Here is a 25,972-nt window from a genome sequence, read left to right as displayed (position 1 = left end):
AGCACAGGTAACACACGACAACAGTGTAAAAATAAAATAAAAATCCACTGGACAGGCTGTGGAGCAGCACAGGTAACACACGACAACAGTGTAAAAAATAAAATAAAAATCCACTGGACAGGCTGTGGAGCAGCACAGGTAACACACGACAACAGTGTAAAAAATAAAATAAAATCCACTGGACAGGCTGTGGAGCAGCACAGGTAACACACGACAACAGTGCAAAAAAAAAAAAAAATCCACTGGACAGGGTGGAGCAGCACAGGTAACGCACGACAACAGTGTAAAAAATAAAATAAAAATCCACTGGACAGGCTGTGGAGCAGCACAGGTAACGCACGACAACAGTGGTAAAAAATAAAATAAAAATCCACTGGACAGGCTGTGGAGCAGCACAGGTAACGCACGACAACAGTGTAAAAATAAAATAAAAATCCACTGGACAGGCTGTGGAGCAGCACAGGTAACGCACGACAACAGTGGTAAAAAATAAAATAAAAATCCACTGGACAGGCTGTGGAGCAGCACAGGTAACGCACGACAACAGTGGTAAAAAATAAAAAAAAATCCACTGGACAGGCTGTGGAGCAGCACAGGTAACGCACGACAACAGTGAAAAATAAAATAAAAATCCACTGGACAGGCTGTGGAGCAGCACAGGCAACGCACGACAACAGTGGTAAAAATAAAATAAAAATCCCACTGGACAGGCTGTGGAGCAGCACAGGTAACGCACGACAAACAGTGCTAAAAATAAAATAAAAAATCCACTGGACAGGCTGTGGAGCAGCACAGGTAACACACGACAACAGTGGTAAAAAATAAAATAAAAATCCAATGGACAGGCGTGTGGAGCAGCACAGGTAACGCACGCCAACAGTGCTAAAAATAAATAAAAATCCACTGGACAGGCTGTGGAGCAGCACAGGCAACGCACGACAACAGTGCTAAAAATAAAATAAAAATCCACTGGACAGGCTGTGGAGCAGCACAGGTAACACACGACAACAGTGGTATAAAAAATAAAATAAAATCCACTGGACAGGCTGTGGAGCAGCACAGGCAACGCCGACAACAGTGCTAAAAATAAATAAAAATCCACTGGACAGGCTGTGGAGCAGCACAGGTAACACACGACAACAGTGTAAAAAATAAAATAAAAATCCACTGGACAGGCTGTGGAGCAGCACAGGTAACGCACGACAACAGTGTAAAAAATAAAATAAAAATCCACTGGACAGGCTGTGGAGCAGCACAGGTAACGCACGACAACAGTGTAAAAAATAAAATAAAAATCCACTGGACAGGCTGTGGAGCAGCACAGGTAACGCACGACAACAGTGTAAAAATAAAATAAAAATCCACTGGACAGGCTGTGGAGCAGCACAGGTAACGCACGACAACAGTGTAAAAAAAAATAAAAATCCACTGGACAGGCTGTGGAGCAGCACAGGTAACGCACGACAACAGTGCTAAAAATAAAATAAAAATCCACTGGACAGGCTGTGGAGCAGCACAGGTAACACACGACAACAGTGTAAAAATAAAATAAAAATCCACTGGACAGGCTGTGGAGCAGCACAGGTAACGCACGACAACAGTGTAAAAATAAAATAAAAATCCACTGGACAGGCTGTGGAGCAGCACAGGTAACGCACGACAACAGTGCAAAAAAAAAAAAAAATCCACTGAACAGGCTGTGGAGCAGCACAGGTAACACACGACAACAGTGTAAAAAATAAAATAAAAATCCACTGGACAGGCTGTGGAGCAGCACAGGTAACGCACGACAACAGTGTAAAAAATAAAATAAAAATCCACTGGACAGGCTGTGGAGCAGCACAGGTAACGCACGACAACAGTGTAAAAAATAAAATAAAAATCCACTGGACAGGCTGTGGAGCACAGGTAACGCACGACAACAGTGCTAAAAAATAAAATAAAAATCCACTGGACAGGCTGTGGAGCAGCACAGGTAACGCACGACAACAGTGCTAAAATAAAATAAAAATCCACTGGCAGGCTGTGGAGCAGCACAGACACAGCAACAGTGCTAAAATAAAAATAAAAACGAAAGCGTTAGCAAGCTAGTTAGCTTGCCAACGCTGATGAAGGTTAGCTGATAAAAGAGCTCCGTGGCGATGCTTCGACCGTTAGAGGTCTTCTTTAGGCGTTGGAGCACGGTGAAAAAGTAAAAAAAAGTAAAAAAGTCTTGAAAAAGACTGTTAATTCAAAGAACTCAAACAGCTCAGTTCAAACAGCTAACAGATACAGCAGAACACGCTGTGCTCCGGAACCAGAAAAAAGTCCACCCTCCACCACAATAAGGTAATGTGCTTTATAAATAAATGTTGATTGATTGAATGATTGATAGGTCAGCAGGACACTGTGCCGTCAGAATGAACACTGTGTCCCACACATGACCTGCACTGTACGATCAAACTTCATAAGCTGCACCGTGGCAGCGGGGTGACCTGACAGTTCCAGGCTCACAGTGCGGCTGTGCATCCTGCTGTCTGGCTGGATGGTGCTCGTTGCACCACAGGACGGCGTGTCATATGGGATATCTACAGGTCCTGGTCACATAATTAGAATATCATGAAAAAGTTGATTTTTTTTTCAGTAATTCCATTCTGTGTTTATTTCTTTTAATTTTGATAATTATAACTGACAACTAATGAAAACCCCAAATTCAGTATCTCAGAAAATGAGAATCTTGTGAAAAGGTTGAATATTGAAGACACCTGGTGTCAGACTCTAATCAGCTGATTAACTCCAAACACCTGCAAAGGTCTTTAACTGGTCTCTCAGTCTGGTTCTGTGGGCTACACAGTCATGGGGCAGACTGCTGACTGGACGTCTTGTCTGGACTAAAGACATAAAGGACTCTGGACTGCTGCTGAGTGCTCCAAAGTTATGTTCTCTGATCATTTCCTTTGGAACTCAAGGTCCCAGAGTCTGGAGGAAGAGAGAAGAGGCACAGAATCCACGTTACTTGAGGTCCAGTGTAAAGTTTCCACAGTCAGTGATGGTTTGGGTGCCGTGTCATCTGCTGGTGTCGGTCCACTGTGTTTTCTGAGGTCCAAGGTCAATGTGGCCGTCTACCAGGAAGTTGTAGAGCACTTCATGCTTCATGCTGCTGACCAACTTTGTGGAGATGCAGATTTCATTTTCCTACAGGACTTGGCACCTGCACACAGTGCCAAAGCTACCAGTACCTGGTTTAAGGACCATGGTATTGCTCTACTTAATTGGCCAGCAAACTCACCTGACCTTTAACCCCGTAGAAAATCTATGGGGTATTGTGAAGAGGAGGATGCCACATGCCAGACCCAACAATGCAGAAGAGCTGAAGGCCACCATCAGAGCAGCCTGGGCTCTTGTACCACCTGAGCAGTGCCACAGACTGATCGACTCCGTGCCATGCCGCAGTGCTGCAGGAATTCAGGCAAAAGGAGCCCTGACTACATATTGAGTGCTGGACATGATCATACTGTTCAGGTGGCCGACATTTATAAAAATCCTTTTTTCTATTGGTCTTAAGTAATATTCTCATTTTCTGAGATACTGAATTTAGGATTTTCATTAGTCACAGGATGACACTGATTTCGTCACATGGCACACCGTGGCTGGTGTTCACTTTGTGCCGTGAGATGCGGCTGGAGGTGTTCCAAAGGTGAGTTTTTGTTTTTCTTTATGTTCATGCCAACATAGACGCATCGCCATGGCTTGTACAGAGGTAGATGGTGTACATGTCACGATATGTGTTTTACAGCTGTGACACCCGGTCAGCTGCGCTGTGGTGCACCACGCAGAGTCTCTGAAACACTGTAACTCACCTTGGGGCAGCTACACGTGATGTTACAGCTATGATGATCATCGTAATTCACATAATGATGAACCCATGAGAAGGCCTGACAGTATATCTGTGATCTAAGGGCCCTGTCCCACTGGCGTTAGGAGGATTTGCGGATGGAATGCGCACAAAAGTGGCCCGCATCCGCCAGACAACCGCAATAAGTGTAACATTCCTGTATGAGTCGGCCGCCATCCGAACACGTCTGTGATCATCCGCAGAGGCACGCATGTCCGCAGCCAGGATTTTTGAGTCGCTCAAAAATCCTGGCTGCAGATGAGATCCGCATCACTGCCTGAACACATACTGAAGACATACGCAGGACATACACAACCAACGCGCCGCATATCCCCTGTCATCCGCTGATATCCGCAACCGACGGGTTGGCGTGGCTTGGCGGCGGACCGGGACAGCGTGCAAAACAGATATGACACGTGCCCAGCACGGCCACATCACAGTCACAAATGTTATGTCGCGCATGCAGACAGAGTGGGCACGGATGAAGCGAGTGCTTCACAGCCGCTGTGCCCCTCATGGGGGCGCCTCCGCGGTCACCTTCGCTTCTGTTCCCTGTTATATCTGCTTTTCTTCCTCATGTATTCGCTGATCCACCCCAGGACATTTGTCATTTCCGCCCACCTTTGTTGCAGATGCTCAGCTTTTGTCTCCTCATTTCATGTGCAAATCCTCCTAAACGCCAGTGGGACAGAACCCTAAGGTTCATTAGATATAACACCCCGTTCAGATGTGTGCGCGGCGCCCCGTGGCAGTGGGACACATTGACTCACAGGGACACACGGTGCTTTTGGTTTGATTCATCATGAACTTTGCAAGATGAATGTGTGCCACAGACATTGAACATAAATGTATCTCCTTTGCAAACCCCAAACGGGATCCAGTGGAGATGCACGTACGACTCATCTGTGCTGCATTCTGGACATGCCAGCAGGATTTGACATGCCTGACCGTGGCGAATGTCTGTCAAGCGAGCTCAAACTGGTCCCAATGCTGTTTTGAGGCCTTGAAAATATTTAGAATGCAGTCAGACGGCACATTGACCGCCGTTCAATTGTTTTTCCACTTCGACTGCACCATGATTGTTTTGGATATGAGCAAAACATTCGGGTAGCCTCATGACTGTGCCCGGATGTTTAGACTGTGGCCAGAATAATGTCCGAAGTTTGTAACTACACCTCGACACTTCCTGAATGTGGGTTGAATTTTCATTCTGGACAGGATTCGAGCTCATTTGGGCTCTAGTGTGACGGGTTTATGGATCTGAACAGGTCCCGAGCTGCTTTTAGTCAGTGGGCCACGTAATTAGTTTGTGTGTGTGTGTGTGTGTGTGTGTGTGTGTGTGGTGTGTGTGTGTGTGTGTGTGTGTGTGTGTGTGTGTGTGTGTGTGTGGTGTGTGTGTGTGTGTGTGTGTGTGTGTGGTGTTGGTTTGAGTGTCTGTAGTCGTGTGAAATTAACGTAGTCTTTAAGCAATCATACGTTGGTGTGTGTAAGAAACAGGCGTTACTTACACACACCGAAACAAATCAGATATCCAGTAATCTGCACTCAGTTCAAATGACACCATTATTTGTTTAACAACAACAAACAAGTACTTACATAAAAGACTCAGTATTTTGAAGTAATGTCCATGAAATTCAAAGAAGCACTGGACGGCTTGTTTCAGTTTGTCAGGAGACGCCCCGAGGCCGTAATATCCCCAAAACAGATAAGAAGGAACTGTTTCATATGAACACACGCTGCTCTTCCCCTTTTGAAGGGCTTCTTTTTGAAATGGTATTTTACTAATTAGCATATTATCTCTTTAATGGCACAGAGGATTTTGGAGAACAATGCTGTTTTTTCTTAATTGTCTTCCATGTGATCAGTTAATGTTGGTGTGTAAAACCACTCAGAGGACTGTGTGTCTGTTCTACATGAAGCCGGCGCACTGCCGCGCCCGCTGTCCATTTCCTGTTTTACATTGACAGTCGATAAAACCCTGTCAGTGTGATGGCCACTCCCCTTAAGAGTTATGATGTGTAACTAAAAAAACAAAACAAAAGGAAAACAATGAACCACGGAGACTTGAGTCAGTCAGTTCCTGACCCACACTGATTCTGCGTCCCGTTTTCAGGTCTGTCTCCTGCCTGGATGTTACAGTACGTCCTCGTCAAAGACCTGCAGACAGGAAGCAGCTACTACTTTCAGCTTGGGGAGTGGCTGTCAGTGGACAACGAGAGAACTGGTGGGCAGGTGGAGATTGAAGTTGAGGCTTCAGGTACGAGAGCCCAGCAAACAGGAAGTGACGCTTCATCGCTGTGCACTCAGTCTGCTCTTTCCTGTTTTCATCAGAAGAGGCAGAGCTTCTCGTCTTACCCCGCCTGTTGCAGAGTGAGCTTCAGAGGGCCGTGTGCGAGAGTCACCTGTGGCTGTCGCTATGGGAGCGCCCGGCCCGCAGCCCTTCACCCGCTGCGAGGGCGACATGCTGTGCTCTGTTGCTGCAGCTCTTTCTATTGGCCAACACACTGTGGTACAGCGTGGTGGTGGACCGGCGGTACAGGTGTGTCCATCTGCTCCAGACTCAAACTATCTAACAAGCTTTGAAATAAAACACTGAAAGAGCAAAACGGTTTCATCTTCAGGTCTTCAGATTTAAGTGAAGACGTCAAAATGTTTCTCTGCTTCTGTTCTTGAGTGGACATAATGTGCGCTGTTGAAAACATCAGCTTTTAATGAATTATCTTAATATTTTTCAATTATTCTACACTGAATATGGAAATTTTAAACTACTGTTGTATAAATAATGTTAGCGTCATTAGAACAGCTTCATCATGTTTGCAAACATTGGAACAGGAAGTCGGTCTGTTATGAGGACACACCCACGTGTAACATGGCTGCACCAGTAGATGGTCACCGTAGGAAGGTGGACTCATTGTTGGCCTGGGTTCTTACTGTCCAGGCTTCCAGGTGGTTCTGTTGTATGGTGGATGTGGGTCTGTGGACAGAGGTGTTGAGGTGCAAGTCTTTCGGGTCCTGGTGCTTCCTGTCTTACAGTATAGTCATCAGACTTGAAATCTAACCAGTGACCAAAGGGGATGAAGGTCTCTTTGGAGAAACTTTGAGTCCTGCTGGAATGACATTGGGTCAAGTGAGACTCTGATAAAGGTGCGTATTCACATAACGACAAGTCACGAATGCCACGAGGTACACATTCTTGGCCGCTGATCACGAATGTGATGATTCGGGGCAGAGGCGTCAGGTGTCCTCAGGAACTGCTGCAACCTGTTACCACACATTACGATTAATGGCACGTGTTGCTGGAGAATTATCAGGAACCATTACACACGGTCAAGTGTTCCGCGTTGTTGTGCGCTGTTGCACATAACAGCGCATCGTTAAGTTCTGTCATGTTGTGAATGAGGCGAATTGTCTCCACACACACACCCATATTCATCCAACTGTCAGCTGGTGAACAGTTCAGATCACTCTAGTTTTTCCTCAACAGCCACAGCAGCAGAACTTTGTGACTGCATGCTTAGTTGGGCTCTGTGCCATGGAGTGGTGCAGAGAGGAGGAGGAGACAGAGAGAACTAGATGTGTGGCTCCACACGGCCCTCGTCTCGCTCGTTTCCCCAAACATCAGGCACAGCAGCAGGTGGAACACCTGCAGGAGCGCGCTAAGGAGCATTGGAACGAGACTTTAGCTGACTTGGCGTCACTGTCCTTCAGCATACTGCAGCAATGAAGCTGAATGTGGTGCAGCAGGGTTTAACTGTGCACACAGAGAAGAACAGTCACGCTCTATTAAGGATCATCACTAATCAAGAAGGATCAACACACTCAGTTGCGACTTCTATGACATGAGACAAAATTAGGGTGGTGCATGATACTTCGTGGAAGATTTTTTGACAGCCAGAAACATGCTCCACGAACATCACGCACTATTAAGAACCCTATTCAGATGTGTTAAGTCTCGTTAAGAATGTCAGGAATGTGCCAAGAATGATGCGAATATGACATTCATAATGCGTCTTGCCTATGTGTAAACGCACCATAAGAAAACTCACTGACATTGTGAGGGAACATCAGCCTCCACATTTTGTCCATGTGGTGTGTTCCTTTGGGCATGATGTAGCACTTGACTCTGGGAAACCACATTTGAAGACTGAGGTATTGCACCCCAGTGTTGTTCCTAGGCTGGGGTGATGTTGGCATTGAGTGGTGACTTTAGCTGCTGCTGTCAGCTTTCATTCCACCAGTGGTCTACTGTGCCTCCTCCTGCTTCCAGAGGAGTCAAAGCATTGTGTTTCTCCGCACACCTCAATGCAGTCATGGCAAGTGAAAGTCCAGTCCTGGTGGATGATCCTGCAGCGTTGACCTTGTGGTCAGCTACTTGGAGCAGGTATATATATGATAGTCTTGTTGGATATCTTTGGTGCCAGGTTGCTGGTGGCTAATGCACCAGTCATTTCAGAAACAGCATAAGTCGCCTCAAGGCACCTCACAAGATTATGGCCTGACCTTACTGACCCCTCGAGCACACACGCTGACAGCGGGGCTCACAGAACCTCCCTGAGATGTTTGGACTCTCAACACTAGCTGTACTCTCAGATCCTATCCGGTCTAAATTGCCACATTGTATGTGGCTTACCATCTGCACCCGCTAAGGTTATTGTTTTTTCCTCTTCTGCTACTTGTCATATGGAGTGTGCCGCTGCTACTGGTGTACGATCACTTGAGCAGGCTGCTCTTTGGAACATCTTGAACATTTCTCCAATAGATTTCTGGACATCGTAGCCAGCCAATACACAGGGACTGTCAGCTGCTTGAAACTATGGAGTCTGATGTTTCCCCAGTGAATTCTGGTGTCCCACAGGGATGTGTTCTGGCTTCTATACTGATCACTACTTGCATGGACTGGATATTGAGTCAGGTTGTTCAAACCAGGGATTCAGGTGCTTTTGCTAGTGAGGAAAGATTTACTGACCTTGACTTTGCAGACGTTGCTGTCATTAAAGAAGGGCTAGCTTAAAAATAATTCTTATTTTATCTTATCAGACATACTAAAAACATGTATTTCCAATGTTTTTGCTAATTAATAAATCTACAAGCTGAGTAAGCGTTTATGCTCGGGTAATAGAGCTGGATTTTATCCATGTCATTGTATGTTTCATATTCCTGTAGTTAAGATGTAGCAAGTTGCATTGCATTGTGTGTAGTTGTCATCATTAAATTTCACAGAGCATTTATGTGACATTTATGAGACTCAAGTGAATGATGATAAAAGGTGACAGCAGGTCATGTCACTGCAATGCTCTGGCACACAGCAGGTACATTTTAATTGAAAAAATGCGCGCCTTAACTTGTACGCGGTGCGTGCTGGCCCGTTGGGATTGGAATTAAAGTCCACCCTCACCAGCCGCTACTACGTAGTAAGTAAAGTGTGATGCTGCTACCTGACCTGAGAACCACATGAACTGCAAAAATAAGGGCTCCAGTGAGCTGGTCATGATCTAATATATAAGGCTGACCGTGGTGTGTGTGTGTGTGTGGTGTGTGTGGTGTGGTGTGTGTGTGTGTGTGTGTGTGGGTGGGTGTGTGTGTGTGTGTGTGTGTGTGTGGTGTGTGTTTGCACGCGTACGCTTTCAACCTAAGGGCCCCAGTGACCTCCCCCTTGGTGCCCAGTCACCATAGCAAGTTAGGTGTCGATTGCTTAATTACTGTGGCTGTGCATAGTGAATACACACACACACGTGGTCAGCTTTATATTAGATAAAATAAAAACTATAGAACACATCTGATTGGTTAAACATTTGTGACGTATGCATGGGGGACCAAGCTCCCACCTTAATGTGCCCATATTTAATTCTTTTTATTTATCAGTCTAGCTGAAGACATGATATAAAGTCTTAATCTTAGCTCTTACGCCATTTCAGTCGGATTCGTCATCACAGCCTGATGAAAATGTATCCACATAACTGAGTTTGGACGACGACATCTGAAAGTGGTTCCTTGTCGTGACTGAAGAAACGTAGCATTTTAAGAGAAGTCCCTCTGTCTTTTCAGCCTGAACCAGAGAATGTCAGCATTTTGTTCCACAAGAAAATTTTCTTTCAAAGTTGAAGAGTCACAGCTGTGCCTCACTCATTCACGTGACGTCAGCGTTTATCACAGCCATCAGTCGCCTCTTGCACAGTAAAAATACATCCCATGATCCACCAACAATAAAATGTAAAAAATGTTACTCTGTTTGCCGTCCGTGTAATAAGTGAGAGAGGGGCAGAGCTTCTGGCTTCCAGCTGTATATAAACACATGACCCCACACACTGTCGTCACACTACAGCACCTCTAGTGGCGCTTCATTTTTAGTGAATTTGTATAGCCCAATAATTATTAATACAAAATGCAGATGGATCAGAGACTTTCTCACCAACTGTCTGCAGTCAGTCAGGATGGGGTCCCACCACTCCTCAGTGCTGACAGTGAGCACTGGGGCCCCTCAGGGCTGTGTCCTCAGCCCCATGCTGTACACTTTGTACACCATGACTGTGCACCAACCCACAGCAGCAACATCTTTGTCAAATTTGCGGATGACACTACTGTGGTTGGGCTGATTCATAACAACAGTGAGACGGCCTACAGAGAGGAGGTCCTGAACCTCACTACTTGGTGCTCCCTAAATAACCTGGCAACTCCTCAAAGACAAAGGAGTTGGTGCTAGATTTTAGGCAGAAGAGGGAGGACCCCCCTCTTCTCATTCAGGGAGACACTGTAGAGAGGGTCAATGACTTCAAGTTCCTGGGAACATACATTTCTCCGGACCTGACATGGGACACCAACACCAATGCCCTTGTAAAAAAGCACAGCAGCGTCTGTACTTTTTAAGGTCACTGAGGAAGGTCAACCTGTCCCAGGAACTGCTGCTGTCCTTCTGTAGGTGTTCTATAGAGAGCGTCCTCACCAACAACATCTTGGTGTGGTACAGGAGCTGCTCTCAGGCTGACAAGAAGGCTCTGGAGAGAGTCAGGAAGTCAGGAAGCACAGAAACATCATAGGAGCACAGCTGTCCTCTCTGTCAGACATCTATAACACCAGATGTCTGCGCAGGGCCAGAAGCATCAGCTTGGATGGCACCCGGGAACAGCCTGTTCTCACTGCTGCCCTCAGGAAAGAGGTACGGTCCATCAAGGCCCGCATATCCAGACTCACAACATGTTCTACCCAAGTGCAATATGGGTATTGAATGCACATTAGCCTACAGTCTGCATGTTCATCCATCCATCCATCCATCCATTTTCTTCCGCTTTATCCGGAGTCGGGTCGCGGGGGCAGCAGCTCAAGCAAAGCCGCCCAGACCTCCCAATCTACACACACCTTCCCCAGCTCCTCCGGGGGAACCCCAAGGTGTTCCCAGGCCAGCCGAGAAATGTAGTCCCTCCAGCGTGTCCTGGGTCTTCCCCGGGGCCTCCTTCCGATGGGACGTGCCCGGGTGAATGCAATGAATAGTACAAACTTCTATTTATATACCACTGGCTCCTTTGTAAATGTACATATTCTTATTTGTCTTTATATATTTACTTTTACACCTTCGCACTATGAGAGTTGTCTTTTAATTTCGTTGTACCTTGTGTATAATGACAATAAAAAGCATTCTATTCTATTGTCTTCTAATTTTAAAATAATTGTAAATATTAATTTTATTTAACACTTAGAATGATACTGTTTTACCAAAGAATGTACAAGAGGTCCCTTTTAAAATGTTCAGGATTTCAGTGACTTCCTGTACAGTCTGTGTGTGTCCCGGTGTCCGACCAAACGGTCCCCTGCCTTCACTGTGCATGCATCACTTCGGAGCATCAGCAGCGTTTCACTGATTATCACCTCATTTCTTCTTCAAACTGCCTCCAGTCATCATCTGTCTCAGCGACAGATATCTGAAGCTTTTATACAGCAATCATTTCCACATAAATTCAGCATTATTTCAGAATAAAAGACGTGGGAGTGATCAGAGTGCACCGACATCATTTCAGAGCGTCAGCAGTGACTCGCCAATTATCACCTCTTTTCTGCTTAAAACTGACCTTAGAATGATTTAAGAGGTTTTAATTTGTCATCTGATGTTAATAATCACAATGATCCTTTTAATCGCTTTGGGTGAAGAGCCTCTGACTCAGAGAGTCAGACTCAGACGAGCTGCTGTGGTCCCAAATGACATGTACAGTGAAGGCAGGGCTGACCCATTTTTAGGGGGACTGTTCAGTCAGCGACACCAGGACTCGCGTGTTGATGGGGAAGATCATTTGCTCACTGAGTTTTGTGAAGACTGCCCAGAAATCTGGATATAGAAGTTGACTGAAGTTTCTCCTCCTCTCTTTTGAAGTGGTCCTTGTTTATCTTTACGTGTTGTCATCCTTTGTTGCAGCCTGAGACCCGTGTCACAGTTTTCTGCTGTAAACGGAGAGACGGTAGCAGCAGGATTAGTCAGCTGCTTGGTTGTTTACCCTTTGTACCTGCTAGTCTTCACACTCTTAAGGATGAGCCGCAGCAAGGTAAGCAAACTAGACGAAACCGAAGCACGAGATATAAAACAACAAAACAAAACGATGCACAAGGTAAAATGAAATGAAGCACACAGTTAAAAAACCACACAGACAAAACTGAAGCACCGGTTAAAGAAAACCACAGACACAAAACTGAAGAACACAGTAAAAAAAAAAAAAAAACACCTGAAACTGAAACACACGGTTAAAAAAAACACAGACAAAACTGAAGCACACAGTAAAAAAATAATCAAACACCTGAAACTGAAGCACACGGTTAAAAAACACACAGACAAAAGTGAAGCACACGGTTAAAAAACAAACAGACAAAAGTGAAGCACACGGTTAAAAAACAAACAGACAAAACTGAAGCACACGGTTAAAAAAAGACAGACAAAACTGAAACACACGGTTAAAAAAAACACAGACAAAAGTGAAGCACACGGTTAAAAAATACACAGACAAAACTGAAGCACACGGTTAAAAAAAAAAGACAGACAAAATTGAAGCACACGGTTAAAAAATACACAGACAAAAGTGAAGCACACGGTTAAAAAAAAAAGACAGACAAAAGTGAAGCACACGGTTAAAAAAAAAAAGACAGACAAAAGTGAAGCACACGGTTAAAAAAAACACAGACAAAAGTGAAGCACACGGTTAAAAAAAAAAAGACAAAAGTGAAGCACACGGTTTAAAAAAAAAAACAGACACAAAACTGAAGAACACGGTTAAAAAAAAAACAATGAAACACCTGAAACTGAAGCACACGGTTAAAAAAACAGACACAAAACTGAAGAACACAGTTAAAAAAAAAAAAAAATGAAACTGAAACACACGGTTAAAAAAAACACAGACAAAAGTGAAGCACACGGTTAAAAAAAAAAAAGACAGACAAAACTGAAACACACGGTTAAAAAAAACAGACAAAAGTGAAGCACACGGTTAAAAAAACACAGACAAAACTGAAGCACACGGTTAAAAAAAAACAGACACAAAACTGAAGAACACAGTAAAAAAAAAAAACAATCAAACACCTGAAACTGAAGCACACGGTTAAAAAAACACAGACAAAACTGAAGCACACGGTTAAAAAAAAAAACACAGACAAAAGTGAAGCACACGGTTAAAAAAAAAACAGACAAAAGTGAAGCACACGGTTAAAAAAAAACAGACAAAAGTGAAGCACACGGTTAAAAAAAAACAGACAAAAGTGAAGCACACGGTTAAAAAAAAACACAGACAAAACTGAAGCACACGGTTAAAAAAAAACACAGACAAAACTGAAGCACATAGTAAAAAAAAAAAAAACAGACACAAAACTGAAGAACGAGGCTAAAAAAACACAGACAAAACTGAAGAACACAATAAAACAAACACATGAAACTGAAACACGGTTAAAAAAAACACAGACAAAACTGAAGAACGCGGTTAAAAAAAAACAGACACAAAACTGAAGAACACAGTAAAAAAAAAAACAGACACAAAACTGAAGAACACAGTAAAAAAAAAACACAGACAAAACTGAAGAACACAGTAAAAAAAAAAACAGACAAAACTGAAGAACGCGGTTAAAAAAAAACACAGACACAAAACTGAAGAACACAGTAAAAAAAAAACACAGACACAAAACTGAAGAACGCGGTTAAAAAAACACAGACACAAACTAAGAAGAACGCAGTAAAAAAAATCACACAGACACAAAACTGAAGAACACAGTAAAAAAAATCACACAGACACAAAACTGAAGAACGCGGTTAAAAAAAACAGACAAAACTGAAGAACACAGTAAAACAAACACCTGAAACTGAAGCACACGGTTAAAAAAACAAACACAGACAAAACTGAAGAACACAGTAAAAAAAAAAAAAAAAAAAAAAAAAAAACATGAAACTGAAACACACGGTTAAAAAACAGACACAAAACTGAAGAACACAGTGTAAAAAAAAAAAAAAAAAAAAAAAAAAAAAAAAAACAGGAAACTGAAACACACGGTTAAAAAAAACACACAGACAAAACTGAAACACACGTTAAAAAAAACACACAGACAAAACTGAAACACACGGTTAAAAAAAACACACAGACAAAACTGAAACACACGTTAAAAAAAACACACAGACAAAACTGAAACACACGGTTAAAAAAACACACAGACACAAAACTGAAGAACACAGTAAAAAAAAAAAAAAAAACACCTGAAACTGAAGCACACGGTTAAAAAAACACAGACAAAAGTGAAGCACACGGTTAAAAAAAACAGACAAAACTGAAGAACACAGTAAAAAAACACATGAAACTGAAACACGGTTAAAAAAAAAACCAGACAAAACTGAAGAACGCGGTTAAAAAAAAACACAGACACAAAACTGAAGAACACAGTAAAAAAAAAAACAGACACAAAACTGAAGAACACAGTAAAAAAAACAGACAAAACTGAAGAACACAGTAAAACAAACACATGAAACTGAAACACGGTTAAAAAAAACACACAGACAAAACTGAAGCACACGGTTAAAAAAAACAGACAAAACTGAAGCACACGGTTAAAAAAAAAAAACAGACAAAACTGAAGCACACGGTTAAAAAAAAAACACAGACAAAACTGAAGCACACGGTTAAAAAAAAAACACAAAACTGCAGCACACAGTAAAAAAAAAACACACAAACTGAAGCACACAGTAAAAAAAAAACAAAACACATGAAACTGAAGCACACGGTAAAAAAAAAACAAACACATGAAACTGAAGCACACGATCAAAAAAAAAAAACAAACACATGAAACTGAAGCACACGGTCAAAAAAAACAAACACAAAACTGAAGCACACGGTCAAAACACACACACAAAACTGAAGCACACGGTCAAAAAACACACAAAACTGAAGCACACGGTAAAAAAAAAAAAACATGAAACTGAAGCACACGGTAAAAAAAAAAAAAACACATGAAACTAAAGCACACGGTCAAAAAAAAAACAAACATGAAACTGAAGCACACGGTCAAAAAACACACACACAAAACAAGCACACGGTCAAACAAAACAAACACATGAAACTGAAGCACACAGTAAAAAAACACACACACGAAACTGAAGCACACGGTCAAACAAAACAAACACATGAAACTGAAGCACACGGTAAAAAAACACACACACGAAACTGAAGCACACGGTCAAAAAAAAACAAACACATGAAACTGAAGCACACAGTAAAAAAAAAACAAAAAAAAACATGAAACTGAAGCACACGGTAAAAAAAACACACACACACAAAACTGAAGCACACGGTAAAAAAAACAAACACATGAAACTGAAGCACACGGTCAAAAAAACACACAGACAAAACTGAAACACACGTTAAAAAAAACACACAGACAAAACTGAAACACACAGTTAAAAAAAACACACAGACAAAACTGGAACACAGTAAAAAAAAAAAAACACCTGAAACTGAAGCACACGGTTAAAAAAACACAGACAAAAGTGAAGCACACGGTTAAAAAAACACAGACACAAAACTGAAGAACACAGTAAAAAAAAAAACACATGAAACTGAAGAACGCAGTTAAAAAACACAGACAAAACTGAAGAACACAGTAAAACAAACACATGAAACTGAAACACGGTTAAAAAAAACACAGACAAAACTGAAGCACACGGTTAAAAAAAACACAGACAAAACTGAAGCACACGGTTAAAAAAAAACACACAGACAAAACTGAAGCACACGGTTAAAAAAAAACACAGACACAAAACTGAAGAACACAGTAAAAAAAATCACACAGACACAAAACTGAAGAACACAGTAAAAAAAAACACAGACACAAAACTGAAGAACACAGTAAAAAAAACACACAGACACAAAACTGAAGAACGTGGTTAAAAAAACAGACAAAACTGAAGAACACAGTAAAAAACACATGAAACTGAAACACGGTTAAAAAAAAACACAGACAAAACTGAAGACCGCGGTTAAAAAAAAACACAGACAAAACTGAAGAACACGGTAAAAAAAAAAACACTGAAACTGAAGCACACGGTTAAAAAACAGACACAAAACTGAAGAACACAGTAAAAAAAAAAAAAAAAAACATGAAACTGAAACACAACGGTTTAAAAAAACACAGACACAAAAACTGAAGAACACAGTAAAAAAAAAAAAAAAAAAAAAAACATGAAACTGAAACACACGGTTAAAAAAAACAAAACAAACATGAAACTGAAGAACACAGTAAAAAAAAAAAAAAAAAAAAACATGAAACTGAAACACGGTTAAAAAAACACAGACACAAACTGAAGAACACAGTAAAAAAAAAAAAAAACATGAAAACTGAAACACACGGTTAAAAAAACACAGACACAAAACTGAAGAACACAGTAAAAAAAACAAAACAAAAAAAAAAACATGAAACTGAAAACACGGTTAAAAAACACAGACAAAACTGAAACACAGTTTAAAAAAAAAACACAGACAAAACTGAAACACACGGTTAAAAAAAACACACAGACAAAACTGAAGAACACAGTAAAAAAAAAAAAAAACACCTGAAACTGAAGCACACGGTTAAAAAAACCAGACAAAAGTGAAGCACACGGTTAAAAAAACCAGACAAAACTGAAGAACACAGTAAAACAAAACACATGAAACTGAAAACACGGGTAAAAAAAAAAAAACTGACACAAAGAAACGCGCGGTTACAAAACACACAGACACAAACTGAAGAACACAGTAAAAAAAAAACAGACACAAAACTGAAGAACACAGTAAAAAAAACACAGACAAAACTGAAGAACACAGTAAAACAAACACATGAAACTGAAACACGGTTAAAAAAACACAGACAAAACTGAAGAACACAGTAAAACAAACACATGAAACTGAAACACGGTTAAAAAAGCACACAGACAAAACTGAAGCACACGGTTAAAAAAAAAACACAGACAAAACTGAAGCACACGGTTAAAAAAAAACACACAAAACTGCAGCACACAGTAAAAAAAAACACACAAACTGCAGCACACAGTAAAAAAAAAACACACAAACTGAAGCACACAGTAAAAAAAAAACAAACACATGAAACTGAAGCACACGGTCAAAAAACAAACAAACACATGAAACTGAAGCACACGGTCAAAAAACAAAACACATGAAACTGAAGCACACGGTCAAAAAACAAACACATGAAACTGAAGCACACGGTAAAAAAAAACACATGAAACTGAAGCACACAGTAAAAAACAAACAAACACATGAAACTGAAGCACACAGTAAAAAAACACACACACAAAACTGCACGAGGTAAAGAAAAAAACACAAACCCGAAGCACGAGGTAATGTCCATAGAGGTGTGGTACCCATCGCTATTGATGCCAACGAAACTGGATGTCGATGACTGTTCTACAATCTATCCGGTAAGATGATCAGTTGTATCAGGTGCATCGTCATCAATACATCAGACGTGGAATTAGAATGACGAGAAAGCAGCAGGTCCTTCTGAGTGAGATCAGGCTGTGTGGAAGGAAACGCCGACTGCAGCGGCTCAAACAAATCATTCTCCGATCATTCTAAGCCCACTGACGTGTGTGTGTGTGTGTGTGTGTGTGTGTGTGGAGCAGTGTGTGTCTGTGGAGCAGGTGGCCCCACAGTTGGACCAGGAATCCGTGGAGATCGATGACTTCTTGGACAACTCACTGACAGGAAGTTCCTTCCTCTTTTTTAATGGCGAGGTACGTTTGAAAAAGAAAAGAAACAAAGTGAGGTCTGTCCTCATTGAGTTTGCGGTGACATCATATGGTTTGTGAAACACATCATTTTACTTTTTTCTGTTTGAATCTCACATGGCGTTTCTTTTACATGCTTAAATTCGGCAACATCAGATTTTAGGGGGAAAAAAATCTGGTTTAACTATATCTACATTTCTAAAATTCTGTCCCTAAAACTCAAAGTCAAAATAACCTCTAACACACCTGTTGTTGTCTGTTTGGCTGCTTCCATTTTGTTTGGGGTTGCCACAGGGGATACAGCTAGATCCACAAGTTTTTATGCCGGATGCCCTTCCTGACACAACTGCAATATTACCTGGAGAAACACACACAGCGGCTGGTGTTCCGAAGAGGTCTCCCATCCAAGTACTAATCAGATGCTGCACTGCTTAGTTTCGGCTCCAAACTCTAAAACACTATAGGAATAAAATAAAATAAACAAAGAAATCTCATACCCAGAGCAATGGAGGACATGATTATGTGCTCGTGTTTGGACAACAACTAAATCATCACTTTTACAGACAGTTTTTAAAGTCGGGATCTGATTTGAAATAATCCTCCCCACATATCAAAAACTCTGAGAAACAACAGATGAGACTCACTATAGTCACTGATCTGCAGGTGGAGGCGAGGCAGATTGAAGAGGGAGTTGGTCTGCAGGTGGAGGCGGGACAGATTGAAGAGGGAGTTGGTCTGCAGGTGGAGGCAGGGCAGATTGAAGAGGGAGTTGGTCTGCGGGTGGAGGCGAGGCAGATTGAAGAGGGAGTTGGTCTGCGGGTGGAGGCGAGGCAGATTGAAGAGGGAGTTGGTCTGCGGGTGGAGGCGGGGCAGATTTGTGTTTGTTGCATGCTATGGATGTTGAGGTATTATGAGACTTCTTTCAGTTTCATGTTTCCAAATTATTGTTTGTGTCTTGCAGACTAACTCAGAAGAAACCAATTTGGATTTTCCCACATTGTCATCCAAAAGGTGAGATATACTGTTCCTGTGGTGATAGTAGAGAAGCTTGAATCTTCGACTGGACTGGGTTTCTTGACGCGAGGACATTTCGCTTCAAATCGCAGAAGCTTCCTCAGCTAAAATTCTTGCTCTGGTGGTCTGACTTCTGTCTTGACTCTTGTAGAGAAGAATAAACAGAAGCCACAAAAGCTGGAGTTTTAAACCTAACCAGACCCCTCCTACCGAGAGGCAGACTGCTATTGGCTAGTGACTAAACAATAGCTCTAATTAGCACCTATTGTGCTCTAGTTAGCACTCTCCTAATGACAGGGCAGCTGTCCCTCCTAATGATGGGACTGACGCCTCTCCTGATGGCTCCCTTGACGACTCGCCTGATGACGTGAATGACTCATTACCATGAACAAAAGACTGAAACTGCTTTGACCTGAGTATCCCATTGTAAACAGGGGACAAAGCGTGTCTCAGACCCCCTCCCCGGTTAAGGCTGGGTTTCAACTGTTTCACATAGAATGCCTCCTTGACCCCTCTCAAACCATTTCTTCTCTCTGGCTAAGATTTTAACTTCCTTGTCCTCAAATGTGTGGTTAGTGTCTTTAAGGTGGAGATGAACTACAGACTGAGGTCCACTGGCGCCCTCTCTGTGGTGCTGGTATAGCCTTTTGTGTAAAGGTTGCTTAGTCTCACCTATGTAGTGTTCATTACAGTTTTCTTGACATCTGATAGAATACACTATATTGCTCTGTTTGTAACTAGGGATCCTGTCCTTAGGGTGAACTAATTTCTGTCTCAAGGTGTTAACTGGTTTAAAGTAAACTGGGATTTTGTGCAGTCTGAAGATCCTCTGTAGTTTTTCCCCTACTCCTGCTAAATAAGGGAGAGACACTCCTCTTCTTCTTGTCTCTGTCTCCTGTCTATCTGGTCTCTTTGTTCTCTGGGACTTCTGCACTTTGTCCAGGGACCATCATGGGTACCCACATACTGTGAGGGCTTTCCGTACAAGTTGTTGTTCTTTAGCCCTTCCCTCTGCAGTTGTGGGCACCTGTAGGGCTCTGTGTTGAAGAGTCCTGATCACCCCGAGCTTGTGTTCAAGGGGATGGTTTGAGCCAAAGAGCAGATATTGGTCAGTGTGAGTTGGTTTTCTATAAACCCCTGTCTGGAGCTGCCTGTTCTCTCCAATCGTAACATCACAGTCCAAGAAAGCTAAATGGTTGTTTCTGGCATCCTCATGTGTGAACTTGATATTGGAGTCCACTGAGTTGATGTGCTCTGTAAAGTCCTCAACTTCCTGTTGTTTGATTTTAACCCATGTGTCATCGACATATCTGAACCAGTGACTGGGAGAGATGCCCGTGAAAGACGTCAAGGCTCTCTTCTCCACTCGCTCCATGTACAGATTGGCCACAATGGGGGATGCCGGAGACCCCATCGCACAACCATGGATCTGCATGTAGTAATTCCCCCTAAAAAGGAAATACGTGGTGTTAAGACAGATCTCCAAGAGTTGGCAAATGTGGTCTCGTGTGAGTTTGGTCCTTTCAAGTAGAGATGCATCCTCCAGCAGTCTCTGCCTCACAGCTGTGACGGCCTCAGCGGTGGGGATGCAGGTGAACAATGAAGTCACATCAAATGACACCATAGTTTCATCTGCCTCTAGCTGAAGGTCCTTGATCTTGTTCACAAAATCTTGTGTGTTCTCCACATGTTGGTCTGAGTTACCCACTAGAGGAGCCAAAATCCACTTGAGGTGCTTGGCCAAATTGTAAGTGATGGAATCTGTGCTACATACAATAGGCCTGAGTGGCACGTCCTGTTTGTGGATTTTGGGCAGTCCATAGATGCACGGAGTGGTGTCCCCAGGGTACAGTCTGTTGTACGCCTGCCTGTCGATGAGTCCCTCTTTCTTCAGGTTTTGGAGGTAGCTAATGATTTTCTTCTTATAGCCGCTTGTGGGGTCTTCTTCAGACATTCGTATGTATTGGAGTCACTGAGCAAGTTGTTGATCTTGGCCTCATAGTCCGATGTGTTCAGGACCACCGTGCATCTGCCTTTATCCGCTGGCAGGATAAGGATGCTTTGGTCCTTCTGCAGTGCTGACAAAGCTTTCCATTCTTCTCCTGTGATGTTGGACGGAGGAGGCTTAGCACTGTTCACCACTGCTGTGACTCTTAGTTGGAGGTCCCAAGCTTCTGACTCTGACAAACTGTTATGTTTAATGGCTGACTCTACTGCAGTGATGTAATCTACTGTCGGTATATGTTTAGGGGTCACTGAGAAATTTAGTCCTTTAGCGAGCACATCCTTTTCTGTCTGTGTAAGAACCCTGTCGGACAGATTCTTTACCCAATTTTCCCTGTTGTCACTAATTTGTCTGGGTGTATCTTTATAACTACTCCCACTGATAGTATGCCTTCTCTGCACCAAAAGGATGTGACACTTCCTGATTTGTCACTCCTTACTTTTTAAATGCTCAGCCATTTGAATTTTAACTATGAACTTTGTGATCTTATTATGGGCCTCTTCTCCCACTAAAGTTTCTAACCTTTTGTGAAGGCTATCAAGATTATTTTGGAGGTCTAATATTTTAAAATGAAGCCTACTAATTCTAAGACCCAAAATCCTCCTAATGTAACTGTGCTGGATCTTTTCTGCTGTGTGACCTGCTTCTAGTGCCTTTTGCTTCATGCATTTGGGAATAATGTTTTGTTTGCATCTCAGGTTAAATCTAAATAAAGTTAGCTATCTTTTTAGCAGTCTTTTCCAGACGGAAAAAGTGTGTCCCCTGTTTACAAGCCTTCACAGAAACATTCAAAATTAGAAGTATTCCACCTTGTGTGGCATGATCCTATCTTAGACTATAAGCATGCATTACTGGCTACAAAGCGGACCTACTACTCTGATTTGATCAACAAAAACAAGCATAACTCTCTGGATTACTTTGAGAAGAAAATAGAAGACATTAGGTTAAACATATCCCAGCATGCCTTAATCCAGCCACGACACCCTGTTATTGAGGTATTACCTAGATTTACAGAATTTGATAGTATCTCACTAGGCATGCTGACGAAACTCGTCTGTCGGACCTGCACCCAGCTGCTAACAGACAGTGGCAGCAGCAGAGAACGAGTCACTTGGAAGAAAAGCGCTTAATCAGTGAAGTTCCACAAAAACCACACATGAAGGATATATATATATATTTTATTTTATTTTTTATTTTTTTTATTTCCTTTTTTACACGAGGGGCCGTAACTTCAGCTTGTCGGTGAGCTCACGTGACACCGGTAACACCGCGCGCATTTGAAGGAAGGAGTCACGTTTCACATAAGGGAGGACATTATCTTTAACTTCAGTTGATGAAGTGGTGAAGTGTCAGATATTAATGATCCAGTCTGGGTCTGAGGGTTGGCTGCTCCTCGGAAAAGCCACGTTAATGAGGAACGAATAAAAACTCCGGTGGGACACAGCGGACGAGCCTCGTTTATTGATCGCACCAAAGTCCTGGTTAGTAACTTTAATCCACAAAAAGGTGAATCACGATTGAGATCTTTAAATGGCTTTGATGACGTTTACTTGCAGTGCGCCACGTTTGTTTTACGAGTGAGAGCATTTTGCCGTTTAAATGTGAATAAGCCAGTTTCAAGTTTCTCAGTGCGCATGCAAAATTTGACTTGCTCTTTTAAAGCGTCCCCCCAGACCCCCCGTAGTCAATACTGTGTTTTTATTTCACAGATTGAAGTGACTTTTGTTTCAGAGGGCTTCATACCCATTAAAATTCACCAGAATACACAAAATTTGACCTGCTCTTTAAAAAAAATGTTCTGGGGGAAGCACCCCCAGACCCCATAGAATCAAGACTACACCTCCTCCCTGCTTTTCTCCCTTTATATAGCACCCCTTGGGCACATATTGTGGCGTTTTTGGATTACCTTTCACTGCTATGCTGATGATACTCAGTTATACATGCTGATAACTGCTGGTAATCTCATTCACATAAAATCCTTAGAAGATTGCCTTGCATCAGTGAGAAGTTGGATGTCTAGGAACTTCCTACTTTATGATACGATACGATACACTTTATTATCCCCTTAGGGAAATTTGTCTTGGACTCATGCTAAGTGCCTTTACAAAAGGAAAACAAACAAATACAAATAGAAACACAGCCACATCTATAACAAATTAACATGACAGGAAATCAAGAGAAACACCATAAGTGTTGCACAATTCCAGTTTTAGACATTATTGTTGAGCAATTTGATGGACATGGGGACGAATGAATTTTTGAGTCTATTCAGTCTGCTCCGAGGGACTCTATACCTTCTCCCAGAGGGAAGGAGAGTGTACTCTGTGTGGAGGACATGAGCTGAATCCATCAGTATCCTCTGAGCTGCTTTCAGAACAGACTCTTCGTAGAGTGAACTGAGGGACTGATATTGTTTCTTTCCAGTTATCTTCATTGCATTGTCAATTTGTCTAAGTTTTGTTTTAAGTTGTACAGAGAGGTTGCCGTACCAGGCAGTCATGCCATATCTGACTAGGCTTTCTAGCACTGCCTGATAAAACAACATTATTTTTTGATTGACTCCATACAAACGAAGTCTGCGGAGGAAGTCAATCAATCAATCAATTTTTTTTTATATAGCACCAAATCACAACAAACAGTTGCCCCAAGGCGCTTTATATTGTAAGGCAAGGCCATACAATAATTATGTAAAACCCCAACGGTCAAAACGACCCCCTGTGAGCAAGCACTTGGCTACAGTGGGAAGGAAAAACTCCCTTTTAACAGGAAGAAACCTCCAGCAGAACCAGGCTCAGGGAGGGGCAGTCTTCTGCTGGGACTGGTTGGGGCTGAGGGAGAGAACCAGGAAAAAGACATGCTGTGGAGGGGAGCAGAGATCGATCACTAATGATTAAATGCAGAGTGGTGCATACAGAGCAAAAAGAGAAAGAAACAGTGCATCATGGGAACCCCCCAGCAGTCTACGTCTATAGCAGCATAACTAAGGGATGGTTCAGGGTCACCTGATCCAGCCCTAACTATAAGCTTTAGCAAAAAGGAAAGTTTTAAGCCTAATCTTAAAAGTAGAGAGGGTGTCTGTCTCCCTGATCTGAATTGGGAGCTGGTTCCACAGGAGAGGAGCCTGAAAGCTGAAGGCTCTGCCTCCCATTCTACTCTTACAAACCCTAGGAACTACAAGTAAGCCTGCAGTCTGAGAGCGAAGCGCTCTATTGGGGTGATATGGTACTACGAGGTCCCTAAGATAAGATGGGACCTGATTATTCAAAACCTTATAAGTAAGAAGAAGAATTTTAAATTCTATTCTAGAATTAACAGGAAGCCAGTGAAGAGAGGCCAATATGGGTGAGATATGCTCTCTCCTTCTAGTCCCCGTCAGTACTCTAGCTGCAGCATTTTGAATTAACTGAAGGCTTTTTAGGGAACTTTTAGGACAACCTGATAATAATGAATTACAATAGTCCAGCCTAGAGGAAATAAATGCATGAATTAGTTTTTCAGCATCACTCTGAGACAAGACCTTTCTGATTTTAGAGATATTGCGTAAATGCAAAAAAGCAGTCCTACATATTTGTTTAATATGCGCTTTGAATGACATATCCTGATCAAAAATGACTCCAAGATTTCTCACAGTATTACTAGAGGTCAGGGTAATGCCATCCAGAGTAAGGATCTGGTTAGACACCATGTTTCTAAGATTTGTGGGGCCAAGTACAATAACTTCAGTTTTATCTGAGTTTAAAAGCAGGAAATTAGAGGTCATCCATGTCTTTATGTCTGTAAGACAATCCTGCAGTTTAGCTAATTGGTGTGTGTCCTCTGGCTTAATGGATAGATAAAGCTGGGTATCATCTGCGTAACAATGAAAATTTAAGCAATACCGTCTAATAATACTGCCTAAGGGAAGCATGTATAAAGTGAATAAAATTGGTCCTAGCACAGAACCTTGTGGAACTCCATAATTAACTTTAGTCTGTGAAGAAGATTCCCCAATTACATGAACAAATTGTAATCTATTAGACAAATATGATTCAAACCACCGCAGCGCAGTGCCTTTAATACCTATGGCATGCTCTAATCTCTGTAATAAAATTTTATGGTCAACAGTATCAAAAGCAGCACTGAGGTCTAACAGAACAAGCACAGAGACGAGTCCACTGTCCGAGGCCATAAGAAGATCATTTGTAACCTTCACTAATGCTGTTTCTGTACTATGATGAATTCTAAAACCTGACTGAAACTCTTCAAATAGACCATTCCTCTGCAGATGATCAGTTAGCTGTTTTACAACTACCCTTTCAAGAATTTTTGAGAGAAAAGGAAGGTTGGAGATTGGCCTATAATTAGCTAAGATAGCTGGGTCAAGTGATGGCTTTTTAAGTAATGGTTTAATTACTGCCACCTTAAAAGCCTGTGGTACATAGCCAACTAACAAAGATAGATTGATCATATTTAAGATCGAAGCATTAAATAATGGTAGGGCTTCCTTGAGCAGCCTGGTAGGAATGGGGTCTAATAGACATGTTGATGGTTTGGATGAAGTAACTAATGAAAATAACTCAGACAGAACAATCGGAGAGAAAGAGTCTAACCAAATACCGGCATCACTGAAAACAGCCAAAGATAACGATAAGTCTTTGGGATGGTTATGAGTAATTTTTTCTCTAATAGTTAAAATTTTGTTAGCAAAGAAAGTCATGAAGTCATTACTAGTTAAAGTTAATGGAATACTCAGCTCAATAGAGCTCTGACTCTTTGTCAGCCTGGCTACAGTGCTGAAAAGAAACCTGGGGTTGTTCTTATTTTCTTCAATTAGTGATGAGTAGAAAGATGTCCTAGCTTTACGGAG

At 42.1% G+C, this 25,972-nt stretch overlaps 1 protein-coding gene and 1 long non-coding RNA gene across 2 annotated transcripts in view; one reads left to right on the top strand and one right to left on the bottom strand.

Annotated features, from left to right (window-relative positions):
• The window catches only part of pkd1a (polycystic kidney disease 1a), a 334,259-nt gene that overhangs the window by 259,877 nt on the left and 48,410 nt on the right, over positions 1–25,972 (top strand). The window contains 5 exon segments of the mRNA XM_034188324.1: positions 5,988–6,131; positions 6,206–6,413; positions 12,276–12,402; positions 18,003–18,113; positions 19,069–19,118. Of these exon segments, the coding sequence (XP_034044215.1) occupies positions 5,988–6,131; positions 6,206–6,413; positions 12,276–12,402; positions 18,003–18,113; positions 19,069–19,118 (640 nt within the window).
• LOC117526269 lies at positions 12,218–12,799 on the bottom strand. The gene is made up of 2 exons (XR_004565246.1): positions 12,610–12,799; positions 12,218–12,579 (listed from the first exon to the last, which is right to left on the bottom strand). It is a non-coding gene; the product is annotated as an uncharacterized LOC117526269 (long non-coding RNA).

The sequence above is a fragment of the Thalassophryne amazonica genome, chromosome 15 (genome assembly GCF_902500255.1).
Source record: "Thalassophryne amazonica chromosome 15, fThaAma1.1, whole genome shotgun sequence".
Lineage (NCBI taxonomy): Eukaryota > Metazoa > Chordata > Actinopteri > Batrachoidiformes > Batrachoididae > Thalassophryne > Thalassophryne amazonica.
This window is presented reverse-complemented; position numbering and strand designations above follow the sequence as displayed.